This window comes from Setaria viridis, chromosome 4 (genome assembly GCF_005286985.2).
Source record: "Setaria viridis chromosome 4, Setaria_viridis_v4.0, whole genome shotgun sequence".
NCBI lineage: Eukaryota > Viridiplantae > Streptophyta > Magnoliopsida > Poales > Poaceae > Setaria > Setaria viridis.
In genome coordinates, this window is record NC_048266.2 from 10,782,333 (window position 1) to 10,809,165 (window position 26,833).

At 46.8% G+C, this 26,833-nt stretch overlaps 2 protein-coding genes and 1 pseudogene across 2 annotated transcripts; 2 read left to right on the forward strand and 1 right to left on the reverse strand.

Moving 5' to 3' along the window:
- Positions 1–5,048: 5,048 nt before the first annotated feature.
- Positions 5,049–6,523, reverse strand: LOC117853420 (probable 2-oxoglutarate-dependent dioxygenase AOP1). The gene is made up of 2 exons (XM_034735790.2): positions 6,110–6,523; positions 5,049–6,029 (listed from the first exon to the last, which is right to left on the reverse strand). The coding sequence occupies exons 1-2, from the start codon at positions 6,502–6,504 to the stop codon at positions 5,432–5,434; spliced, it is 993 nt and encodes a 330-aa protein (XP_034591681.2). The 5' UTR covers positions 6,505–6,523; the 3' UTR covers positions 5,049–5,431.
- Positions 6,524–7,329: 806 nt separating this feature from the next.
- On the forward strand, positions 7,330–9,072 carry LOC140220088 (zealexin A1 synthase-like). The gene is made up of 2 exons (XM_072293405.1): positions 7,330–8,274; positions 8,446–9,072. Exons 1-2 carry the CDS (start codon positions 7,330–7,332, stop codon positions 9,070–9,072), a joined length of 1,572 nt encoding a protein of 523 aa, XP_072149506.1.
- A 3,129-nt stretch (positions 9,073–12,201) lies between these two features.
- Positions 12,202–24,074, forward strand: LOC117853421 (uncharacterized; annotated as a pseudogene).
- Positions 24,075–26,833: the final 2,759 nt, after the last annotated feature.

Consider the following 26,833-nt stretch of genomic DNA (forward strand, 5'->3'; position numbering starts at 1 on the left):
ATGACTTCCTTCTCGGCAATCTTGGCCTTCACCATGGGCTCGGGGGCCTTGACTACGCCTGTGAGGAAACCCTCCAGACGCGCGCCCCTCACCACGGCCCGAACTTGCGCCTTCCAGATTGCATGGTTCGCCCTAGTCAACTTCTCGGAGATAGCTTGACCGATCAAGGGATTGACGATGGGAGAGGATGAGGAGCTCAACATGGCGAAGCTTCGGATGGGATCTATTGGTTTGTATTGGCTCTGATTACCATGTGAAAATTAGAGGTGCTATGGAAGCGTTGAACCCCTTTAGAGGCCGCACCTTTGTTTATACAGGTGATAACAGCCATCGCCGTGGCATGTACAAGATCACCCGGCGGCCAGCCATGAGTTTGTTGGTAATCTAAACTAACCCTAGATTACATACAACAACCTTCAAGATATACATCAGAGCAAGTACATTGCTATACGTCAGCGGTCTCATAGGTCGTCTCATGGAATGCCATGTAAGAATTTTGATGATGTGGAGAAGAGAGAGCGAGGAGAGAGAAAGTGGTCGTGGTTTCGCGAAACAACCGCCTCATGAGCTAAATTTTAGGACTACGAGACAACTCAACAACCATTGCACGATTTGTTGTTGCCATGCAACTTATAATATTTCTTTTTTCATAAGCACAAATTAAGGAATTATATAGCTCTACCAGAAGACAACACATTGTACGGGTTGTCTGTTGAATCGTCTCATAATTACGTGTTAATGCATGATACCGCCTATTAGATGACACCAATGTACTTGCCCTCGGGCTAACAACAAACTATGGCCGGCCACCTAACTTGAATGACATGTTACATTGTTTAGCATCTAGAGAGCGAGTGAAGGTACGGTGCATGGTAGTCGCCCAAAGAGAATCTGGAGAAGCTGGCAGAGAGAACTCAGGGAATCGTGGCGCACTCGAGACATGTGTGCATGAACGAGATAGATCAGCAGCTGCTCGAAATGGATACCCTCCAACTTTGCTAAATCCGTAAAGCACGCCTAACCTACGTACCATATATATAGGCACCATATATACGCCAATTCGTAAAAGCCTAGGACTGATCCACATCACGCAAAGCCCTATACACGAAAGACGAAATAAACGGATCACCCGTCAGAGGCTGATATCGATCTTCCCGATCCCACCATTCAATTACGGATATGTGCTTGCACCTTATCTTCTTAACAATCTCTCCCCAGTTTCTACCACATTCTCGTTCCCTTTTGCTCTATCTAGTCCGGATGCGTGTGTGCTTGCTGGATGCCATAGCTGCAAGCTGCTGCTAGCCATGCACGTACACACCAACAGAAAAAGTCATCTCTGTGTGCAGCTCAAGCAAAGGTGATGGGATCATGGGAAAAAGGGTTCTTGGCTGCAGCATGTTGCTCTCGTGCTGTGTCCCTGTCGTGATCTTGACCCGCGTCAGAATATTCGCGGCCAAGGATTGACAAGTGTGTGAAAGATGGGAGAAGACTGGGTCAATCAATGCAACTAGTAGCTGTCGTCCAGGCTCGCAGCTGACGGCGACGACGATCGATGCTAGCTAGTGGGTGCGCGCCGCGGCGGGTGTGAGAGCCGCCGGTGGTAGCTAGCAGATGGACAGCCGCGTTCGCCGCCACGCGTAGTATATCGTACCGCGCCTGTAAGGCAGTAACGACAGTTCCCAGCACGCATGGTGTGCCGTTAAAGATGGGCGTGGAGCAGCCGAGCAGGTCGAGCCAGCGGATTGTCGAACTGGTCCGTGAAAACATAGTAGAAAACGATCCTCCATAAAAATCTCGAAAAGAACTGGTGCAGCGAACGTGATCCTATTAGACCATAGTTTGTGATTTTGGTGATTAAGTGATAATACATTGGGACTAATAGTTTGTCAAGCACGTGCCTTGTAGGTTTTTCAGATTTCAAGTATGCAAACCAAACCATGGCAAGGTCCAAATCATGGTATTCAAGCATCCAAACTATGGTATTCTTGATAGCCAAATTATGGCATTCAAGCATCCAAGCCATGGTATTCAAGCATTCAAGCTATGGTATTCGAGCATTCAAGCTATGGTATTCAAATGACCAAACCATGATATTTAGGATTATTCTGTAGTATTCAAGCATCCAATTGATAGAGAAAATCCAGAGATGTTCCGATGGACCGAATCAAGCATCGGAGCAATTGGTACAATGGGAAAATCAACTTGAGTTCCAGGAAGCATCGGATGATCCTACAGTAGCGTCGGAGCCTTTCACAGAGAAGGCAGAAATTAACCTATAGCACCTGATGTTCCGATGCCCTATGGAGGTGACCGTCGGACGAAGCATATGTACTTTGCGAAGTTCCAGAGAGGTTTTGGACAAAAATCCTTCAACACCGGATGTTCCGATGGTACCATCGGATGAAGCGTCAGATGAATTTTGGATGAATCAGCGAAGAACTTCGCGCAGAGGCCAATAGCTAGTTGCACCGAATGTTCCGATGCATGCCAAAACAGACCATCGAAACAACCGATGATATACTTTAACTAGCTGTTGGAGCAACGGATCTTTGATGCCTTGGGCTATTTATACCCCTTCCACTCATCCATTTGAAATTGCTGGAGTGTGCAGGAATCCATTGGAGATTAAGACTCATCAAGAACACATTCAAGCCACCAAAAGTACTTAAGTGATTTATCAAAGGCTTAGCACAAGCTTAGGAGAGTGATTAGTGCTAGGATAGGCTTAGAGAAAGAGAGAGTGCAAGGTGTGCCTACCTTGTGATCGGTTTTAGGAATAAACCACAGTTGTAGAAGGTGTGCCGGAGCCTTGGAGCCTTGATGGCTCACTGGCAAGTCTTCAACCCTCCGGCTTAATGTGGAGCGGCGTCAACGACCGTGTGCGGGGGACGTGGAGACCCCCTTCCTTCGTGGAGATGGCATTAAGGTGACCGGGGAACTTGGCGTGAGCGTTAGTGGCCAATCCCTTGTGGCAAGTCAAGGGGTGTCCCGAAAGAGACTTGATGACCGAGAAGTAATACTCTTGTGTGAGTACTTCAACAACGTGGACTAGTGGTGGCCTAGTGCCTATCGATACCACGAGATAAATCATCAAGTTAAGAGTTTGCGTCCCTTGCCCTTACCTCTTACGTTTCCGCATTTCATACCTGCAATGCAACTCATGTGCCTTTACTTTCTTAGCGTAGTATCCTGGTAGGATTGGCTCTAGGTTGCAAAACTTGTTTGGGATAAGGGTTTCACACTAGATCAACTATAGTTGTACAAGTGTTTCACACTAGATCAACTATAGTTGTACATCTTGATAGCATGATCTAGTTTAAGTTTGATGCGAAAGTAGTGGAAGTCATAGGTTAAGGTTTTAAGTTGCCTAAGGGGGTGTTTGGGAGGAGAGGGCTAAATTTTAGCCCCCGTCACATCGAATGTTTGGACACTAATTAGGAGTATTAAACCTAGACTAATTACAAAACTAATTACACAACCTCTAGGCTAAATCGCGAGACGAATCTATTAAGCCTAATCAGTCCATGATTTGACAATGTGGTGCTACAGTAACCATTCACTAATGATGGATTAATTAGGCTTAATAGATTCGTCTCGCGATTTAGCCTAGGGGTTCTACAATTAGTTTTATAATTATCTTATGTTTAGCCCTTCTAATTAGTATCCGAACATCCGATGTGACAGGACTAAAATTTAGCCCACTCCTCCCAAACACCCCCTAAGTCACCCCTTCCCTTCTTAGACTACGAGCATCGATTCCTTTCAATTAAATTCGGGACTAAAGAGGTTTTAATCCCAGGTCTAAATTTCATAATACGCAAAAATCTCGAGGCACATTAGTTTACAAGCGATCGGACGGAAATCGATTTCGGGCAGGCTATCGGCCGTCCCTTCCACTGCACCTCCTCTTCCGTTCTCTTTTGAGACGTGCGCGAGAAGATATGTGCAACAAAAGAAATGAGTGAAAAAATTTCACAAACAAAATTTAAAAAAAATTGTCCGCATGAGAAAAGGAAAACTAGAGGGAAAATTTTAGAAAAAATAAACATTAGGGGAAAAAGTTTAAAGAAAATTTTAAAAAAATTAGGAAAGATGTTCTGGAACAAAAAATTGAAACAAAAATTTTGGAAATTTTTTTGAGACAAAGATTCATGAAAAAAAATTAGAAGCAAGATTTAGATAAAAAAATTTGAAAAAAAAAGAAAAAAGCAATCAACTTGGTGTCGGCGGGCGAGCTCGCCTCGGCCCAGCGCTGACGCTCCCGGTGGGGGAGCTCCCGCGGATGCCCGTGTGCCACCATCCCAGTGGGACCTCGGCCAGAGGACTGCTCGACACCGTCTTTGGCAGGGGAGCTCGCCCCCAACAGATCGTGCGCTAATCGCTACTCCCTCCATCCCAAATTGTAAGTCATTCTAAGAATCTTGGAGAGTCAAAGCATCTCAAGTTTGATCAAAATTATAGAGAAAATTATAAAGATTTATAACATCAAATAGGTATACTATGAAAATATAATTGATGAAGAATCTAATCATACTTAGATGGCATCATAAATGTTATTATATTATCATATAAATTTGATTAAACTTGAGATACTTTGACTCTCCAAGATTTTTGGAACTAGATGGATGAGTATCATTTAGCGCGACTGGTCGCAGTTAACCTCATCCTTCTAGTTTCTTTGAATGGGCTGGGATCTCCACCAGAATGAATAAACCACAAATTGTGTAGCTCCTCCTCACACATGGAGGAAAGTAACCACAGCCCAAATGAAGTAGTGGCACCGATAGGCCCAAATGAAGTAGTGGCGGACCATTAAACAACGAGCCCGATGCCACTTCCTTTCAATCTGCGATTAGCCCAATGCGGCAAAACTATTGTTTTTGCAAGGTTGACTGAGCCATGGATAAAGTAGCTCAACATCACAACAAATTTAACTATTGCTGGACAAAGTTTGATCTCTCGCCAACGCACAATTGTAAATCTACTAAATATGGCCCCTAGTTGAGGACGCATGTAGGCTAAGCCTGGGCGTAGTTGCATTTTCTTTGAAAAGCAAACAAGATGTGCGTTTATAAAAACTTGTGAAAAAACTTCAGAGACCTTGCGTAGCCATGGAAAACATTTTACACAAAATTTTCCGGAAAAGGTTGATCACATGTGTGCTAAAACAAAATGAGAAACTTGAAACTTGCAGCTGAATGTCTTATTATTAGCATACTGCATGCATTAGCATTCAGATGTAACATGTAATCACGCACTGTGTACTGCACCACGGATGTGTATTACTTTCTTAACATTTTTTTCAAGCCATCGTTTCATCACGTTTTCTTTCTTGTGCTTGGTGATCTGTTTTCTCGATGATCCACAAATAAACGACCCCAGATCAAACATGTGCTCTTTGAGGGCTCGAGAAGAAGCCTGTCTGCCGCTATCCGTCGATGCGCACAGCGGCAAAGGCCTCCAGTTTCTTCCGGTGCTGAATCATCTCCGGCTTGTAGCAGAAAACGACGTACTCGCCGTACTCGAATGGCCTGTAGGCGGCGGGGTGGTCTGCGCCCACTGCCTCGTCGATCGCACGAACGACGATGTCGTCTTTCGGGGAGGAGAAGAGGATGGAGGAGTACCGGGTCTTGTCGCCGCCGGCCATCACCACGCGGTGCAGTGGATTGAACACCCGACCATTCGTCAGGACCTTGAAAGTGTCGCCGGCGAAGATGAGGAAGGAGCCCGGGGACAGCGCCGGGCGAGCCCAGCCGCCCTCGCCGCGGCCGCACTCCACCTCCACGCCGTCGATGTCGTTCTGCGTCAGCACGGCGAGGAAGCTCGTGTCCCGGTGCGCGGGGAGGCCGACGACCCTCCCCTCCGCCGCGCCGGGCGCCGCGTACTCCGTCAGCCGGAGCTTGAACGCCGTCGCCTTCGCCTGCTCCTCGATGTACTCGGCGGTCGCGCCCACGCCCTCCAGCACCATCCGCCGCACCACGGCCTCCAGCACCGCCACTCTCTCCGCGTACGCGTGCATCGACTCGCTGCAGCAAATTAAATTTAACCCGTTAGCCCCTGGCAAGCGTTTGGACGCCGACGAGGACGACCTCGAGAGAATCTTCACCAGAAGGCGGTGTTGCCCGTGTCAGGCCACATGAGGTCGGCGAAGGCGCGGACGGCGTCGACGGAGAGCGGGTCCACGATGGCCAAGCTCTCGTAGGGCAAGCCGGGGATGGAACCGACGTAGCCGCGGTACGGCTTCTCGCTGGTGTTGCGCGCCTTGGCGCTCACGGGCAGTGAGAGGAGAGACTCCACCGCGCCACCCGCGCCGAGCACGGCGGCGCTGAGCTCCGGGGTGATGAGGCCGTCCATGACGGCCTCGAAGCAGCCGTGCTCGCAGAGCGCGTCCATGACGGCCCCGCGCACCGCGGCCCATTTGGCGTCGTCGGAGGTGCCTCCTGTGGCTGGATCGATGCCGGCGAAGTCGATCCTGGGGATGCTGCCGTGCATGTCAGCCATCGTCTCGATCTCTTTAGCTTCCGCGGCCGACTCCGGAGGAAGTTGGCTTTGTGATCGAGTGATTGTTGGCTAGCTTGCCAAATTCTGCTGTTCCCTAGCTCGTCAATCGTGCCTTTATAGAAGTGGATTGCTAAAGTCCACTGAGATTTTTTTTAAACTAATAACGCAGAAATTTTCACATCGTACTGAACCTCGAACAAAAGAGATATAGGGATGATAGTCCTCGTGCCTCTTTCACAATCCAACTCAATTTATCTATTTTTAACCCAAAATCATATATTATTATGGCACAACTCTTATTGAGCCCGATTGTTAGGTTAAATTAAAAGAGTACTTTTACCACCTCCAGATATACCGTATACGCTTTTCAGAATTGAAGTTTTGGTGCCAGCCATAGATTGGCTGCTCTTGTGTAGTGAACACAGGGAGATTCGGTTGTCTCGGGAGCTTCTCAGCTTGCAATATGCTTGCTCTGTTCTTTATGTTTGTTTTATACCCTCGTGAAGGTGCGTAGGGTGATTCCGTTGTCGCAGGAGCTTCCGGTTGAGATATGCTTCCTCTATCTTTTGGTTTGGTTTTTACCACACGTCCTAGCTAAGAACTGTTTTGGAATTGTCTCTTATGCAATCCTATAAAGGACAAACACAATTACATAAAAGGAAAAAAATGTCCATCTTACATTTTCACTACCTCAAACAATCAATTTGAACTTTTAACAATGAATTTGACAAAAACTAACTAAAGACAACCGAAGCAACAAAAAGGAAGGAAAGACAAGGCCCGGTTAGATTGGTACCCCAACACGCGTTCCACTCGAGCAAAGCCATGGAGCTATTCCCGTGGCCTTGGTGCTTCTTCATGCTGCTGCTCCTCGTCATCCTCCCTGCTCTTGCACTCCTCGAGCTGCAATCTCATCTGACTCGTCGAGCTTCCGCGCCAGGGACAAGGTTGCCGCCTGGCCCGTGGCGGTTCCCGATAATCGGCAGCCTCCTCCACCTGCTGACCACGGACGACCCGCGGCTCGTGCACCGCGCCTTGGCCGCCCTCGCGCGCCGCTGCGACGCCCCCGTCATGTACCTCCGGCTCGGGGAGCTGCACGCCGTCGTCGTCTCGTCGGCCGACGCCGCGAGGGAGGTCGTCAGGGAGCACGACGCCAACTTCGCCACCCGGGCCATGACCGCGGCCGTCAGGGCCACCGTCGGGGACAAGGTGGGGATCGTCCTCTCGCCCCACGGCGCCATGTGGCGGAGGCTCCGAAGGATCTGCACCGCCGAGCTCCTTAGCGCGAGGCGCGTCCGGTCCTTCCGCTCCGTCCGCGAGGACGAGGCCGCGCGCCTCGCCAGCGCCATCGCCACCGGCGAGCGTCAGTTGATCAACGTCAGCGAGCTGGTGTCTCGGTTCGTGTCCGACACCGTCCTGCGCGCCATCATGGGCGAGCGGTTCAGGTGGCGGGACGAGTTCATGGTGACGCTGGCGAAGGCGATGACGAGGGGCGCCGAGTTCGGCGCCGCAGACCTGTTCCCGTCGTCGAGGCTCCTCCGTGCCGTTAACGGCGCGGTGAGGGAGTCCAGGGCGCTGAACGCCAGGCTGTTCGAGCTGGTGGACCGCGCCATCGATCAGCGCCGCGGGAGGAAGGCTGGAGCGGATGCCGAGGACGTCGGCGCCGACGATGCACGCGACTGCTTGCTCGATGTGCTTCTGAGGTTGCAGGAACACGACGATGATCTCGATTGCCCTCTCACAATGGCGACCGTGAAAGCTGTCATCCTTGTACATGCCACGTCATAGCTCCTGCTCTTTCACTTTTCTGTTTCCGACCAAACAAAATACTGCTTTACACTCTTTAAACTTACGTACACGTAGGAAGTGTCGATTAGTGACGAACTTCAAGAAACACGAGAGGAGATCTTAATTTGACCTCTTCTTGAAACACCTTTGCAGGACATGTTTGGGACCGGGACAAGTACAACATCGACAACGATCCAATGGGCCATGTTAGAGCTCATGAAGAATCCGAAAATGATGCGGAAGGCGCAACTAGAGATACGACATGCCTTGAGATGCAAGTCACGGGTAACAGAGGATGACTTGATCAACCTGAAGTACCTAAAGCTTGTCATCAAAGAAACATTAAGGTTGCACCCACCAACATCCGTGCTTTTCCCAAAAGCTAGTCAGGAATGTTGTAAGATCCTTGGGTACGATGTGGCAGAAGGCATGCTCATGATCATGAATGTCTGGGCTATTAACAGGGACCCAAAGTACTGGGTTGATGCTGAGGTTTTCAAGCCAGAGCGGTTTGAAGGAACTTCGGTTGATTTCAGAGGCATAGACTTCCAATTCTTACCATTCGGGGGAGGAAGAAGGATGTGCCCAGGCATGACGCTTGCACATGCAAACATTGAGTTAGCACTTGCAACGCTTCTACATCACTTCGACTGGCAGCTTCCACATGGGGTCACACCCAATGAGGTAGACATGGCTGAGAAATTTGGCGTGGATGTTCACCCGAAGAGGGATGTTTACCTCTGTCCAGTCCTAGTTGTGCCACCTGAAATGGAGTCCTAGTTCATTAGTCTTTGCAAGTAATAATAGGGTATATATGATCCAATAAGTTGTATATTATTTGCATGTTCTTCAGGACTTGGTGCAACGCTTTACAATTTCAAAATATTGGAACTCCTTAAGCCATAAGCCACTACCGGAAACCGAGATAATGCCGAGTGTTTTTACAATTGCCGAGTGCAAACTATCGGGCACTCGGCAACATACATGTTTGGCGAGTGTATCTAAATAAACACTCGGCATTTAAAAAACACTCGGCAAAACACACGTTTGCCGAGTGCCACAAATAAAACACTCGGCAAATAGCGACGATGACACTCGGCAAAACGGCGCACTCGGCAAATCTATATCACGTGACAAGCACGCGCGGCCGCCGTTACGTAGCGTGGCCGGTGTTTGCACTTTGCCGAGTACCCGTTAGCGGCACTCGGCAAACCGTAACTTTGCCGAGTGTCGGTCCCAGCGGCACTCGGCAAAGGAAACCGTTTGCCGAGTGTTTCCCGGCGGCACTCGGCAAAGGAAATCGTTTGTCGAGTGTTTTCTGTAGACACTCGGCAAAATCGTAATTTTTTTTCCTCCCCTGCCCTCCAAACTTTTTCCACTCTCCACACACAACATGTGATACTACATGTTCAAATTTCATATATTTTTGGATCAGTTTGCTATATTTAATAAATTTATAGCACATATAGGATTTTTTCGGTTACGGGCAAATTTGAACTGCAAGTGTTTTAAATAATGGAATAAGTTCAGTGAAAAAAATCTTATTCATGTTAGTGAGTCCACTCTGGGGCCTTACCCAGAAAACGAAAAGAAATTTCGAACATCTTGGTCATAAAATACGACCACAAACGTGTGGTCCAATGATTTATAAATTCTAGAAAAAACAAACGAACTCTGAAAATCACGAGATTTGTCAAGATCTCATGATGTCATCCATGGAGACTTAAAAAAATTGAGAAGGTTTCGCACCTTCTGTCACGTACGACGCTAACAAATCGGAGCATCTCGAGAGAATAGTCTAGAAGTTCAGAATGAACTGTTAAGATTTGGAGTCAAAGTGACGGTCGAATTAGAGTTGGAATTCAAAACTTTTTGTATAGGCAATGGACAATATAGATTGGTTCCTTTCAAATTTTGCGAATTTTTCGTATCCGTTTGATAATTTTAATGTATTAACTCCAATTATAGATTTTAAATTGAGATAAATTAAATTTGAGCTATAACGGCCTAAAATAATGGAACAATATTCATAGAAAAATCAAATATGAATTGTTAAGTGAATTTGACCATGTTTTTTGAAGTACATCGAAAAAATTTAGTAAAGCACGTTATTGAAGGTATTTATACATGAAATATAAAAGGACTTTGCCGAGTGTTTTTGAAAATACACTCGGCAAACTTGGTGTATGAACCCACCAACAGCGCATATACCGTTTCCCCAGTTGGGTAAAAAAATATAAAAAAAATGTTTGCCGAGTGCTCTAGATCTGGGCACTCGGCAAAATGTAGTTTGCTGAGTGTTCTGGATCCGGGCACTCGGCAAACCCTGATGCCTATCCACCCGGCGGCATAGTCTCCTCACTCGGTGAGCCACATTTTCAAACAGTTTCCCCGCCGCCGCCCTGCCCCGTACGCGCCGCCGCCGCACCCGCCGCCCCGCACCTCCGGCGGACCTGCTCCGGCTCCCCTTGGCCGCCACCCCGCTCGGTGCGGCCGCCCCTCCCCGCCCGCGGCTGGCTCCCCGCCCGGCCACCCTCCCCTGCCCGTGACCGACGTCGGCCCAGACGCCCTTCCCTGCCCGCCACCACCGCCGCGGGCCCGGCCGCCCCTCGACTGGCCTGCGCAGCTCCGGCCGGCCGACCCTCCGCCTCGGCTCCTCCGGCCGGTGCCCCTCCATCGGCGTCCCTCCACCAGCCGGCCGCCCCTCCGCCCCGGCCGCCACCGCTCCCCTGCACCCGGCCGGCTCCCTTCCTGGCCCGGCCGCCCCTCCCCTGCCCGCGGCCGACAGCCCTCCCCCGGCCAGCTCTCCCCGGCCATCCCTCCCCTGGCAGCCGGCGCCTAGTAATTCTCTCTCTTTTGAAATTAGAAATTAAGAATTAGGAATTAGAAATTAGAAATTCTATTTTGAAATTAGGAATTAGGATTAGGAATTAGGTATTAGAAATTAGAAATTAAAAAAATAGAAAAGGACTTTCTTTTAGAAAAGATAGAGAGGTGGTATTGTAAGGACTTTACTTTTAGAGATGAATTAGAAAATGACTTTCTTTTAGAAAAGATAGAGAGGTGGTGTTGTAAGGACTTTACTTTTAGAGATGAATTAGAAAATGACTTTCTTTTAGAAAAGATAGAGAGGTGGTATTGTAAGGACTTTACTTTTAGAGATGAATTAGAAAATGACTTTCTTTTAGAGATGAAGTAGAAAAGGACTTTGTAAGTTAAAGTCCATGTCAATATAATGCAATTGTACCAAACACTTGCAATAAATATGGTTGTCGACCATTGTGCTGTCTCTTTGGTGAGAATGTGGTTGTCGGCCATCGTGCCATTTTTTTTGTTGCAGGTTTTGGAAAAACCTCCCCGTGCAGGGGAGGTGCTGCCGAAATTTTGACTTAACAGTACAATGTTTCTTTTCTTGCAGGAGAGGCTCACAAGGACCGTCCTCGACTCGTCATTTTGCAGGATAGCAAGGTGAGGCATCTTACACTTCTCTTTCCGTTTGATGTTCGTATATCACGTAACCTAGTTAGGTGTCTCCCGTTCGAAAGAGATATGGTTGCAAATATGCAAATATTTGCATATCTATAACTGTATCTGTTTCGAATTGTCCACGTTTTTTGGACAGCCTGAGGATGTGTCGGTGCGGTTAGTTTCCATGCTCTACTTCAATCCGTGACAGAGTTTTGGCAGCACCTTCCTGTTGTTCTCCGGATACACAATCTCCGATCCTGGACGTGTATTTGGAGAACAGTGGAGAGGTGCTGTCGAAATTCTATCATAGATCGGAGTAGGGCATGGAAACTAACTGCACCGACACATCCTCGGGTGGGATTAGGACCTATCTTCACCTATTAGACAGTGTAGGAACATGTAGGACCTATCTTCACCTATTACTCGCTGTTATGTTAGAGGATGGATGACCGTGAGTGGATGTACACGGGCCGCTCTAGTCAGGATTCATTGACCGATGAATGGATTGAAAAGACTGATGCATTCTTGGAACAGGCGTTTGCCAGGGTCAAAGGGGCTAGTGCCACTTGGTGTCCGTGCAGTAGATGTGCAAACATGCGTCGAAGAACCAAGCTAGAAATGGGCAAACATCTTGTAAAGAACGGATTTACGCCAGACTACACCAGGTGGATCTACCATGGTGAAGCCAATCGTGGGAGAGACGAAGTGTTGAGACAACGCATCGAGAAATATGATGATGATGCCGGGGTGGGAGACATGTTAAATGACTACCATGAAGCACAATTCGATGAGACACGTAGGGAGGAGGAGCTAGAGGCTATCGCAAAAGCGTATTACAACATGTTGTCTGCGGCACAGCAACCCCTGCATGGTCATACCAAGGTTTCTTAATTCGATGCCATTGCATGCCTAATGGCCGTGAAGTCCCAGTTTAGCTTGAGTCGAGACGCCTTCGACGTTATGCTGACTGTTTTTGGCAGCCTACTCCCGGATGATCACATCTTGCCAAAGAGCATGTATGAGGCACAAAAACTCCTTCGTGCGCTTAAGATACCATACGAGCAGATACATGCTTGCCCGAAGGGATGCATCTTATTTCGGAAAGAGTATGCGGAGGCTAAGTACTGTGTGAAGTGCGAGTCGTCTAGGTTTCTGGAGGTAGACTCTGGTGATGGTCAGAAGAGGCAGCTCGCAATCTCCGTGAAGATCCTACGGTACCTTTCTTTCATACCGAGGATCCAACGGCTTTAAATGACAGAGGAATCCGCGAAACAGATGACATGGCACAAAAACGGACGTCGATACAATCCTGAGAAGCTGGTACACCCATCCGATGGTGAAGCCTGGACAAGATTTGATGTGATTTATCGTGAGAAATCTCTAGAGGCTCATAATGTACGTGTTGCGCTGGCAATAGATGGGTTCAATCCATATGGAATGGCGGCTTCCCTGTATACCTGTTGGCCCATATTCGTTATCCCCCTGAATCTCCCCCCTGGCGTCCTTTTTCAACGACAGAATATATTTTTTTCGTTGATAATTCCAGAGCACCCGGGGAATAATATGAGTGTGTACGTGGAGCCTCTGATTGATGATTTGGTCCGTGCTTGGGAGGAAGGGGTATGGACTTACGACCGAGGTACGAAGACAAACTTTAAGATGCATGTTTGGTACCATTACTCCCTGCATGACTTGCCGGCATATGGGATTTTTTGCGGATGGTGTGTTCACGGGAGGTTCCCATGCCCAGTTTGCAAGGCTTCTCTGAAGTTCATTTGGTTCATGAAGGGTGGAAAATATTCTTCGTTCAACAAACATCGACAATTCCTCCCTCCTGACCATCCTTTCAGACAAGACATTAAAAATTTACGAGAGATGTCGTAGTTGAAGACCTCGCACCGGAGATGATGACAGGAGCCGCAATTCGTGCTCAGTTAGATGCTCTCGAGCTTAATAATAATGAAGGTGGTTTTGTGGGATATGGCGAGCAACATGCTTGGACTCAAAAGTCGTGCTTGTGGAATCTCCCCTATTTTCATGACCTTCTTCTTCCGCATAACATAGATGTAATGCACACTGAAAAGAATATCGTCGAGGCAATTTTTGGGACAATTATGGACATTCCTGACAAGACAAAGGATAATGTTAAGGCTAGAGTAGATCAAGCGAAGATATGCAATAGACCAAAGTTAGACATGGCGCCTCCCAGATCCGGCAAGTCGTGGAGGAAGCCTAAGGCTGATTTCGTCCTGATGAGAGCCCAGAGGAGGGAGGTACTAGAATGGTTCAAACGTTAATGTTCCCTGATGGGTATGCAGCGAATTTGAAGAGGGGAGTGAACTTAACTACTATGCGAATCAACGGCCTAAAGAGTCATATTACCACATATGGATTGAGCGCCTACTTTCAATGATGGTCCGAGGATATGTACCTAAGCATGTCTGGCAGGTGCTAGCGGAGTTGAGCAATTTCTTCCGCCAGCTTTGTGCCAAAGAGTTATCTCGTACCGTGATTGCAGAAATGGAAAGAATGACTCCTGTGTTGCTCTGTAAGTTGGAGAAAATCTTTCCACCCGGATTTTTCAATCCGATGCAGCATATGATTATTCACCTCCCATATGAAGCACGAATGGGGGGCCTGTGCAGGGCCGTTGGTGTTATTCAATTGAGAGATGTCAAAAGGTTCTGCGAACTAAATATAAAAATAAATGCAAAATTGAAGCATCCATTCAGAGGCATATATTTTGGAGGGGGTCTCAAACTTCACAACAAAATATTATGCTAACAACCTTCCTAGCGTGCACAATCCACCCCCGCGTTACAATGCTGGCAAAAATGAATCGAGCCTTAGCATTTTCCGAGGGCAACTCAGAAGTGCAAGTGGTGCGACCCCCAAGACCTTGAAACATGAAGAGTGGCGCATTATCATGTTGTACGTGTTGAGCAATCTATCAGAAGTGGAGCCGTATATGTTGTAAGTTCTCAACAACATTATTCTTAAGTACTCACTATTCTGGGTGCAACTGTTCATGATTTTCTTGTTGGTTTAGGGAATTTCATCGTTAATTTTGGCGTAAATCAAGGCAACCTACCCCACAAGAAACTGATACCCTTCTCAGGGAGGGTGCGGGAAATGGAAGACCCGATTTTATTTCTTGGTTCAAACAGAAGGTACAATCCATTTTAGCTCGTACTTAGTATGATATTACAATTTTCTCGTACACACGAATAATATAACGAACGACCCTATTTGAACTTGTAGGGCCAAACTGATGCGTCTATGAGTGTCGAGTTGAGACAGGTTGCTGATGGTTGTGACTATAGGGTCAGGTCATTTACCTGTTATGACGTGAATGGATATCGCTTTCACACAATAAGACACGAGCAGAGTCGGCCCAATCGGAGAACCACAAATACTGGAGTTTTCACGCCGGGCTTGGATGGTGTTGAGTACTACGGAGTAATTGAAGAAATATACGAACTCAAGTTTCATGGTTGCAAACCTCTTAAGCCAGTCATATGAAAATGTCATTGGTTCGATCCATCGGTTGTGAGACAGATCCCTAATCTTGGGCTAGTCGAAATCCGACAATCATCCGTCTTACCAAGAGACGATATGTACATTGTGGCTCAACAGGCCACGCAAGTTTATTACCTGTCATACCCGTATCAAACTGATAACCGTCTAAAGGGTTGGGATGTTGTGTACAAGGTATCGCCACATGGTAAATTACCTGTACCAAATAATGAAGATTACAACATAGACCTCAACACGTATGACGGAGAGTTCTTTCAAGAAGATGGGCTTGAAGGGAGTTTTGCGATAGAGTTAACCGAAGGGATTGGAATGGAAGTAGACAATGAAAGGGTTGCTGATGAGGATGCTGGAGACGAGGTGTCGAATGTGAAGGACTTAGATTTGCTTCAGCGATTACAGTTAGGCTATGATAGTGATGACGACATTCCTACTTCGGAGCACGGGCATGATTATATCGACACACGTGATAGTGATGATGAGACTTATGATCCAGTTAATCCTGATCATGATGATTACTTCTAATACATGTACGATTTTTTATTTGTCATACCATGTTATTATTTCAAGAATGTTTAGTTTATTTTGCATATGTTTTTAAATATTTTTTGTTTATATTATACTGATTGATTTACTCCTTTTAATTGTAGGCGATTGAGCAATGGTGGGCGGTATGAGGAAGGTCGCGGCTTTGTATCAAAAAGTTGCAGGTAAAGCTTCAGGGTTTTCTTCAGGTAGAGGTCGAGGGAAGGGTGGACGTAGGGGTCGAGGCAGGGGTGGGGATGGGGTCTCGGAAGAGGTCCAGACTCGAGGCAGGGGTCGAGGGAAGGGTAAAGGGCCGAGGCACCCGTCGTCTGAAATAGAGTCGGTGTCTAAGGAGGAGATACCTTCCGCGCACAGCTCTGGTGATGAGGAAGAGGAGGAGGAGGAGGAGCAGGAGCAGGAGCAGGAGGGGGAGGAGGGGGAGGCAGGGGGTTCGTAGACCCAGATCTGGTTGCGAGGTCCATCGTCCCTCCCGGCTCGACCGATACCTTTCCACAGACGCCCGCTGATTCCACCCAGTAGGAAGCAGTATGTGACTTTAGATGTTCTCAATAATTTTTCATTTGATGTGTTGAAAATTACAGTGGAAACTAATAATTGATCACTTGTGCAGGAGTTGGATTAAGCTCAGTGGGGGTGATCACAACCGCAAGGTCAACGACATCCTTGGCCTGTTGTGCAGGATACACTTCCTGGGCTTGGTTGAGCGCGGTGGACGGGTGGAGCCGGCCTACACGTGGGACTGTTGGAGGTATGCCCTAGAGGCAATCATAGAGATGATGATATTCCATTTGTATCTATGATTTGAATATTGTGTTCATTGAATATCCATTAAAGGCTACTTGAATTGATTTGCAATTATGTGAATTGTATGTGAAACTCTTTACTTGTATGGTTATTCTAAAGTTGTCCCTAGTCGGAGTTCATGTGAGGACACACATGAATATTAGACTAGCACATGTATTAGTTGATGACTATGTTTCACATCTTCCGCACCAGTAGTGCGTCGAGTGGTAATCCCGTGATCCTTATACGGCAGTTCTTCCTGGTTATACGCGGTAGAATTTTTTTTTGATTTGCGCTAGTGTAGCCTACCTCGTATCCCAACAGTGGTATCAGAGCCGTAGCTGCTTAGTTTTGGATTCGGGATGTGAGCATATGGAGATATGCGAGTTTTCTGTTTGATCTATGTCCTGGTTTCGTGCCCTTGCTGCAATGGTAGTGTAACGACATACTCCTACCGGTCGGTTTCCGCCATCGGAGTTAAGTGATACACGTAAATCCAGTTGCAGTGAGCGAAGATCAATATGATTGGTCGAATTGAAACCCAGGGTCATACGCCAGGCGCATTAGATGTGCAATAGTAGATGGGATTTTGCCATATGCGTATGCTTCGGTAAATCAGCCGTAACTTTTCGATACGATCTCGGATCAGGGCGATTTTTATATGAAAATTGATCTACAGAAAAAGTTACACATGAAATTCAACCGCTTTGCCGTTTTCAGCGAAATTAGATTTCCCAAATTCGGCTTGGAAGATGGAGTTTCGGGCCTCCGAAGTTTGGAACGTTAGGACGCCTAACTCTGTTTTGCAAAATGTATGTATGTATCTTGTGATCAGTATGGCCCCCTTGTGTATGTGATGCATGTGTGTAACTCATTCGTGACCTGCGTGTCGCGCGTACGGCAACACGGCAGGAGCCATATGTGTTGTCACTTTATCATATTTAATGGTCTGCGTACCAATCTGTGATGATCCAAGCAACTATGTAATCTTCATTACTAGATTCTTTACTAGCTATTAGGCGTAATAGCATGCTCTAGTTCTTGGAGGACTCATCACCAGGAGGATGGCGCACATGGAACATGGAGATGGAGATCACCATGGTGAACAGGTTCTATGGAGATGGAGATCACCATATGAAAACGGGCCATACTGTGTCACAGCTGTGTGAATGCTATTCTGTTTATGTTTTACTTTCTGCATGCTGTGATGTTAGAAGTAGAACGATCCCTCACAAAGTTTAAGTTAGTATGCCCTCCCAACTAAAACTTGCACCGTCCCATGTCTTGTACAATTAGTGGTGGGTCTATGAAATTAGGGTGCCACTAGTTTTCCTTGACTAGACGGGTTTGTGTCGGACACTTACACGCATAAGGGTTGGTTTGCTTAACAAGGTTATCTTAACGGTTAAGGACCTTGGGGCATAAAGGTTGGGCGCCGAGACATAGAGATGTCACCCAACAACAGGAGTCATATGTGATATAATTAGCAAAAGTTGCTTACCGATCTACCTCGTTTGCTAGCGGTGATGCCAAAGCTCACTAGTAGACTTGTTAGTTGTGGATCCTGAATCACTAAGTTTCAATAGAGGGATATTGATTTTAGTGGGAGTAGATTCTGTTAAAATAATTTAATGTAATTTGCTCTATCATGGATACGTTTGTCTTAGTGTATTTTGCATTACTTTTGTTGTAGATTAAATGGCACCTAGCAACACCACCGCATCATTTGTTTTGCGTTCGGTCCTTGAGAAGGACAAGTTGAATGGAACAAACTACTCGGATTGGATCCGTAACCTGAGAATTGTTCTCAGGGCTGAGAAAAAGGAAGATGTTCTAGACACCCCACTACCACCAGTACCTGCTGATGATGCATCTGCTGCCGTTAAGGCTGCTTACAAGAAGGCATTTGATGCTAATCTTGAGGTAAGCTGCCTTATGCTTGCTTGCATGGAACCCGAGCTGCAGATGCAGTTCGAAACAAATCATGAGGCACACGATATGATCGTGGCGCTCAAGGACATGTTCCAGCACAGGCTAGGACCGAAAGGTTCAATGTGTCCAAAGCCTTTCTGGAGTGCAAGTTAGCAGAAGGCGCAGCAGTAGGACCACATGTAATCAAGATGGTTGGTTACACTCAGCGATTGGAGAAGCTGGGCTTCCCAATGGGCAAAGAGTTGGCCACTGACTTCATTCTTTCATCTCTTCCGCCTAGCTATGGGAACTTCATCTCGAACTACCATATGCATGGGACGGAGAAGGGTTTGAATGAACTGTGTGGTATGCTCAAGACAGCAGAGGCTGACATCAAGAAAAGCGCTAGTACCAGCCATGTGATGGCGATACAGAACAAGCCCAGCTTTAAGAAGAAGGGCAATTCTTGGAAGAAGAAGGGCAAGGCTGGAACGTCCAAGCCAAACCCACCGCCCAAGGTTAAAGCTGGACCTGGACCTGCTCCAGACAAAGAGTGCTTTTACTGTCATGAACTTAGTCACTGGAAGAGAAACTGCAAGCAGTACCTAGCTTCCTTGAAGAATGGCGGAAGTAAGAGTACTTCTACCTCAGGTACGCTTGTTGTTAATGTTATAGACAACATATTTCTCGCTGATACAATTATTAATTCTTGGGTATTTGATACCGGATCGGTTGCTCATATTTGCAATTCGATGCAGGGAATGATAAGAAGTAGAAGCGTGGAAAGAGGAGAAGTTGATTTCCGCGTGGGCAATAATGCAAGAGTTGCTCCGTTGACCGTCGGGACGATGCAACTCCACCTCCCGTCAGGATTTATTATGGAGTTGAATAATTGTTATTTTGTTCCTAGTTTAAGTCGAAACATTTTGTCTCCTTCATGCTTGATGAAGGATGGCTATTCATTTGCGAGTGAAAACAATGGTTGTGTGATCTCTAAGAATAATATGTTTATGGCTTTTGCACCCATTGTGAATGGATTATTTGTTTTAAATCTTGATGGTTCACCTGTCTGTAATGTAAGTGCTAAAAGGCCTCGGCCCTAATGATTTGAATCCTACCTACTTGTGGCATTGTCGTTTGGGTCATATAAGTGAAAAGCGCATGAAGAAGCTCCATTCTGATGGACTTCTAACTTCGTTTGATTTTGAATCATACGAGACATGTGAGGCTTGCTTGCTAGGCAAGATGACCAAGACGCCTTTCACAGGATTTCCTGAGAGAGCAGTAGACTTGTTGGAACTCGTACATAGTGATGTATGCGGACCAATGAGCACGACGGCTAGAGGAGGATTCCAATACTTCATAACTTTCACTGATGATTTTAGTAGATATGGCTATGTCTACTTGATGAGGCACAAGTCTGAAACCTTTGAAAAGTTCAAGGAATTTCAGAATGAAGTTGAAAATCAGCGTGGCAAGAAAATTAAGGCCTTACGATCTGATCGTGGAGGCAAGTATTTGAGCCACGAGTTTAGCAATCATCTAAAGAGTTGCGGAATTGTTCCACAACTTACGCCGCCTGGAACACCTCAGAGAAACGGTGTGTCTGAGTGACGTAATCGAACTTTGTTAGACATGGTTCGATCAATGATGAGCCAGTCGGACCTACCGTTGTCATTTTGGGGATACGCTCTAGAAACAGCAGCTTTCACACTTAATAGGGTACTATCTAAATCCGTAGTTAAGACACCATATGAGATATGGACTGGAAAGGTTCCTAGTTTGTCTTTTCTAAAGATTTGGGGATGTGAAGTGTTTGTCAAGCGACTTCAGTCGGACAAGATCACACCCAAGTCGGATAAGTGCATTTTCGTGGGATATCCAAAGGAAACTTTGGGATATTATTTCTACAACCGATCAGAAGGCAAAGTGTTTGTTGCTCAGAACGGGGTTTTCCTAGAGAAAGAGTTTCTCAAAGGAGAAAAGAGTGGAAAGACAGTGCATCTTGAAGAAGTTCAAGATGAGCCGATCGGGCAAGAATCAATGAGTGATGCTAACGTAGTAGAACAAGTTGAGACACCCATGGCAAGAGAAGCACCGCCACAACCACGAAGGTTGGCAAGGCTCCGCGAAATGCGGGAAATATTATTGTTGGACAATGATGAGCCTGCGACATATGCAGAAGCAATGATGGACCCAGACTCCGAAAAATGGCAGAATGCCATGCAATCCGAAATAGAGTCCATGGGAGACAACCAAGTTTGGAACTTGGTTGACCCGCCTGATGGTGTTAAAGCCATAGAGTGCAAGTGGATCTATAAGAAGAAAAAGGACATGGATGAAAATGTTCACATCTATAAAGCACGACTTGTCGCAAAAGGTTTTCGACAAGTTCAAGGAGTTGACTACGACGAGACCTTCTCGCCCGTAGTGATGCTTAAATCCATTCGGATTATTCTAGCTATAGCTGCATATTTCGATTATGAGATATGGCAGATGGATGTCAAGACAGCTTTCCTGAATGGAAACCTAGCTGAGGTTAGTGGGAGCTCTGTAGTATTTCTAATCTTATATGTGGATGACATATTACTGATTGGAAATAACATTCCTATGCTTGAGTCCGTAAAGACTTCACTGAAAAATAGTTTTTTGATGAAGGACTTAGGGGAAGCGGCATATATTCTGGGCATTAAGATCTATAGAGATAGATCGAGAAGGCTTATAGGTTTAAGCCAAGATAGTTACATTGACAAAGTGTTGAAGCGGTTCAGCATGGAAGAGGCAAAGAAAGGGTTCTTGCCTATGTCACATGGCATACATCTCAGCAAGACTCAGTGTCCTTCGACTGCTGATGAGCGGGATCGCATGAGTAGAGTGCCATATGCCTCGGCTATTGGATCTATCATGTATGCAATGATAAGTACTCGCCCAGATGTTTCATATGCGCTAAGTATGACAAGCAGACACCAATCTGATCAAGGTGAGAGTCACTGGACAGCGGTGAAAAACATTCTTAAGTACTTGAGAAGGACTAAAGATATGTTCCTCGTCTATGAAGGTGAGGAGGAGCTCGTTGTAATAGGTTACACCAATGCTAGTTTCCAAACCGACAGAGATGACTCAAAGTCACAATCAGGATTTGTGTTCACACTAAATGGTGGTGCTGTTAGTTGGAAGAGTTCCAAGCAGGAGACGGTGGCCGAATCTACGACAGAAGCCGAGTACATCGCGGCTTCGGAAGCCGCGAAGGAAGGTGTTTGGATAAGGAATTTCCTCATTGAGCTTGGTGTGTTCCCGAATGCGTCCAGCCCATTGAATCTCTACTGTGATAACAATGGGGCAATTGCGCAAGCAAAGGAGCCAAGGAACCACCAGAAGAACAAACACGTAATGCGGCGATTTCATCTCATTCGAGACTTCGTTAACTGGGGTGAGATCAAGATATGCAAAATACACACGGATCTGAACATTTCTGATCCGTTGACAAAACCACTCCCGCAGGCTAAGCATGATGCGCATGTAAGAGCTATGGGTATTAGGTACCTTCTAGATTGACTCTAGTGCAAGTGGGAGACTGTTGGAGGTATGCCCTAGAGGCAATCATAGAGATGATGATATTCCATTTGTATCCATGATTTGTATATTGTGTTCATTGAATATCCATTAAAGGCTACTTGAATTGATTTGCAATTATGTGAATTGTATGTGAAACTCTTTACTTGTATGGTTATTCTAAAAGTTGTCCCTAGTCGGAGTTCATGTGAGGACACACATGAATATTAGACTAGCACATGTATTAGTTGATGACTATGTTTCACAAGTCATGGACATGGAGATGTTGAACTAATAATGTGGACACATGTGGAGACATGTGCTAGGACTGACCCAACACGAGAAGTAGTTCTCTCTTTAAACAACATATACGCTTTGTCCTTAGACCTGAGATTGTCGCATGTATTCTAGATGTGGATCGACCTACTTAGGGGCTATCAAACGCTACGCCGTAACAGGGTAGTTATAAAGGTAGTTTTCGGGTTTGTCAAGAAGCATGCTATGAGACATGGTCAATCAAGATGGGATTTGCCCCTCTCTGATTGAGAGTGATATCTCTGGGCCCCTCGAGTGACCGGATCCGAAAATGCATGGCCATGCTACGTACGGTTAAGAGTTAACCTACAAAGGGATTCCGAATCACAGGATCGAGAAAGAGCGGTCGGCTTGAAGCTAGACCAAATATCGTGAGGCAAAGGGAATAGCATGTATATTATGTTGTGATGGTTCGTCTGATATGATCTTCGTATGCGTATAGGAGTTGGCACGTCTTGCTAGAGGCCGCTACCGACTATTGGGCCGAGTAGGAGTACTCGGGCCATGTCTATACGTATCCGAACCCATAGGGTCACACACTTAAGGGGCTGGAAGCCCAATTCGGATTTGATCCGAGTTGGATTAGGTTTAGGAGTACTAATGGGCCTCGGATCCAGAGGCCCATCAGGAACCTCTATAAATAGAGGGGTGGGGGCGCCCTAGGGTTTACACCTTTTGGCTGAACACACTTGCCGCGCCTCCCACGCCCTCGCCTGTTGCAACTCGCGGATCTAGCAATCCGGCTTGCGACGCTTCCTCCCTGCACGTGTGGATACCTTGGAGGTGTTGCGCCTGCAGCACTTGGACGAGCCATCGACGAGCCGCCGACGAGCCACGACGAGCCGACGACGAGCCGCGGCACCGGAGGCGATCTTGCTGCACGTGGACGAGCTGCTGGACGTGATCGACTACGTACGACTACGTGATCGTCTTCACTGCATCGACGCATATCTACATCTTACGCACCAGTAGTGCGTCGAGTGGTAATCCCGTGATCCTTATACGACAGTTCTTCCTGGTTATACGCGGTAGAATTTTTTTTGATTTGCGCTAGTGTAGCCTACCTCGTATCCCAACAGGGACCACTACGTTGCTGCCGATGACTTTGCTGATCGTGAAGGACGGTCATTTCCAAACAAGGCGTCGCGGGTGAAGGGCGAGCTGTGGGTAAGTATTGCTCAATACATCACGTACTGTACAATCTTGAAATAACAACTATATACACCTCTATATATATGCAGGACTTTTACAAATGCCAGGAGGGTTTCGAGGCCCGGGCGAACGCCGTCTGTGATGAGGTCGCCAAGAAGCTTGTGAAGGATATGCACTACGAGTCGCGCATCCAGGCCATTATCGAATTCTACGCTCAACACAATGAAGGTCAAAAAAGTGGAGGCCAGGACAATGAACCTCACGAAGGACCAATTCATGGCGGTAAATATAGAACGCTGATACTTACTTTATCTGATAATAATCACACTTAATTTCTTTTTTCACATGTCACACTTGATGATGTAGGTGCCTGCGTGGTGGTGCCGGGCGCACATGCAGTGCTGGGAAAGGATAGTCGATGTGTGGGTCGAGCCCGGGTGGTTGGAGAACCACCTTGGTTGCCATCAGCGGTGTTTGATGATGCGAGGTGCATCGCACCATCAGGGCAGCTTGAGCCTTGATGAGTATAGGGGAAAATGGGTACGTGATTTTTTTTTGTCTAACGCTCAATTCAGCTAAATTTCTAATAATTTTGTATTTTTGCCGCAATCGTCCTCACATGATGGCCAGCCTTGCTCCCAGTTCAAGGGATGGATTCTATCCAAAAAGGGTAAGGCAACGGCCAACATTGACGTGAACCTGGATGACCCGCCCGAGGCGTACTCCAATCCTAGCATCCACAACCGCATCACCTCCTACACGGCGATGGCAAGAGAGATTAACGGGCCATATTACGATCCGAGCACCCAGGATCTAGATGGAGAAGTGGTGATGAGGGTGGGAGAAGGGAAGAAGCATGGTCGCTAATGGATTGGCGATAGCGTAATCGACACGGCCTCTACTCCCACTCTCTCCCAGATCCGAGCAAGGAGCACGGATTCGAGCCCAGCGATACGCCCACGGCCGACCACTACACAGTTTTAGATGGAGGCTCTTCAGGTTCTTTCTATTTCATTCATCGTTTGTTGGTTGTTACGTACTTTACCTTTGCATTGTAATATTGCGATGAAAAATTGTAGGCCCAAGTGGAGAGGCAACAACAGGATATGGAGGCGAGGGTTGAGCGGATGGTTCGGCAGAGGATGGAGGCCGAGCGGCAGAGGATGGACAAAGAACATCAGTTGAGGATGGAACAAATGCTTCAATACATGCAAAATTTTGCTACTGCTACGAGTATGGGTACACCACTGCCACAGCCACCGGTGATATTCCCTCCACCTCAGCCACCCACACATACTCCTGTGAGTCACTTGAACTTTAGTTTCAATACTTGACTTAGTTAGCTCAAACTTGACTTAGTTACCTCACAGATGACTTATTTAGCTCAAATGATATCAATCTTGTTCTCACACGTCTTCTTTTATGTGCAGAATCAATCGGTGGCTTCGAATTCCCAAGCTCAAGACCTAGATTTGATGCAGCCGTTTGCAGGGACGCCACCTCACTGACTTATGCATTGTTTGTGAACTTCTTGTTTAATCTCGAACATATACTTGTGGAATTGTGGTTTGTTGAAACTAGAACATGTACTCAGTGATTTGTGTGCATGTGACCTAAAATATATGCCCGTGATGCTTATTATATACCTGTGATGTAATATACATGCCTGTGATTTTTGTTTGAGAGGGGTCTTTTATACGTAAGAAATCAATCAAAACAGGGGTGGATTTGCCACTTTGCCGAGTGTTGCACTCGGCAAAGGCCCGCTTTACCTAGTGTTTTGGCTTTAACACTCGGCAAAGCGGCAATAAAATCAGGTTTGGACGCGCCAGTTTGCCGAGTGTTCGCCCCTGGCACTCGGCAAACTCCCAACTTTGCTGAGTGTTTGGCACTACGGCACTCGGCAAAGCGGCAATACAATCTAGCCTGGACGCGCCTGTTCGCCGAGTGCTTCGCCCCTGGCACTCGGCAAACTCCTCGCCTTTGCCGAGTGTCTGGCAGTATGACACTCGACAAACTTCTGGCCTTTGCCGAGTGCCGTTCTGTGAAACACTCGGCAAAGCGCCCGTTACCATGCCGCGTCGTTTCTCCATCTTCGCCGAAGGTATTTTTTTACCGAATGTTTACTGACACTCGGCAAAGTTCTGTTCGCCGTAAATTTTTTTGCCGAGTGTCAGATGCCGAGTGTTACACTTGGCAAAGCCTTTGCCGAATGTTTGTAGGCCTTCGCCGAGTGCCCCGGGCACTCGGCATCTTCCCTGTTTCCCGTAGTGAGCCATCCTAGCTAAGGCGCACCCGGTACGATATTAGATTACTAATCCTAGTATTTGTGGCACACCACACTCATGGTTTGAGGTGGTAATGAATTAGGATCCTCGTACATTCTTCACAATCCAACTACTCTTGAGTAAACGATTGAATATAACATACACGTAGCTTGTAAGTAGTTTGGAAGACGCGAATTGACCGTAGCTCACCTGGTAAGATTTCCTGTGGTGGAAATGCCCACCAGGGTTCGAGTCTCTTAGAGGTGCTTGTGAAGGCAGAGTACGTGCATGTATGTGAGCGTATGCGTTTGTACTCTGTTTCACAAATTTCGCAAAAAAAAAGTTTGGAAGTTCCGAGTACAGTTCAGTTCATTATGTATCTGCACCATTTCTTTTGAAAAAATAGTTTACAAGTCCCGAGTATAGTTCATTATGTATTTGCACCATTTCTAGTATTAATTTGGGCCATCTTCGTTCATCAGGTCGTCACACATCTTATTCATGTAAATCTCTTTCACCCCAAGTACCTGTAATTTATGGTCGTGCGCGTGGGTGTATGCAGTAGGGTAGCAGATCCTTAAAAAAGCTAAACAAATGGTATCACTTAACAAGATCCGTAATTTTTTTTTGGAAAACACAAGATCCGTAATTTACGGACCCTAAAAGACTAAAATACAACTGCACCAGAAAAATACAAAGCATATGCACAAGAATGCATTGTTAATCACCAAAGTCTGTAGCTCTGTACAGAAAATTTTGCAAATCTGATCCTGACGCTGTACTTCCTGTGGCGCCGCCCGATGTTGTGTTGAGCATTCAGTCGGAAACGAACGGCTCAGATTTCGTCAACCGCACGATCTCCGGTGGGAAGACGGCCCGGAGAAAAAACACACCGCGGGATCAGAGTATCAGATAGGCAGGCCCACTTGCAGGGAACACCACGTGCGATCTCCGTCACCTCGCGCTTCCGTGATCCGCTCCAAAATCCAGGCGGCTCCTTGTCATCTTCCGCC

What these genes read in the sequence shown, in the direction of transcription:
- LOC140220088 (XM_072293405.1), top strand. Translation starts at nt 7,330, where the DNA reads ATGGAGCTATTCCCGTGGCCTTGGTGCTTCTTCATGCTGCTGCTCCTC. An exon ending in CCGTGAAAGCTGTCATCCTT is followed by an intron (nt 8,275 to 8,445) that starts GTACATGCCACG and finishes ACACCTTTGCAG; the next exon opens with GACATGTTTGGGACCGGGAC.
- LOC117853420 (XM_034735790.2), bottom strand. Translation starts at nt 6,504, where the DNA reads ATGGCTGACATGCACGGCAGCATCCCCAGGATCGACTTCGCCGGCATC. An exon ending in ACGGGCAACACCGCCTTCTG is followed by an intron (nt 6,030 to 6,109) that starts GTGAAGATTCTC and finishes AATTTGCTGCAG; the next exon opens with CGAGTCGATGCACGCGTACG.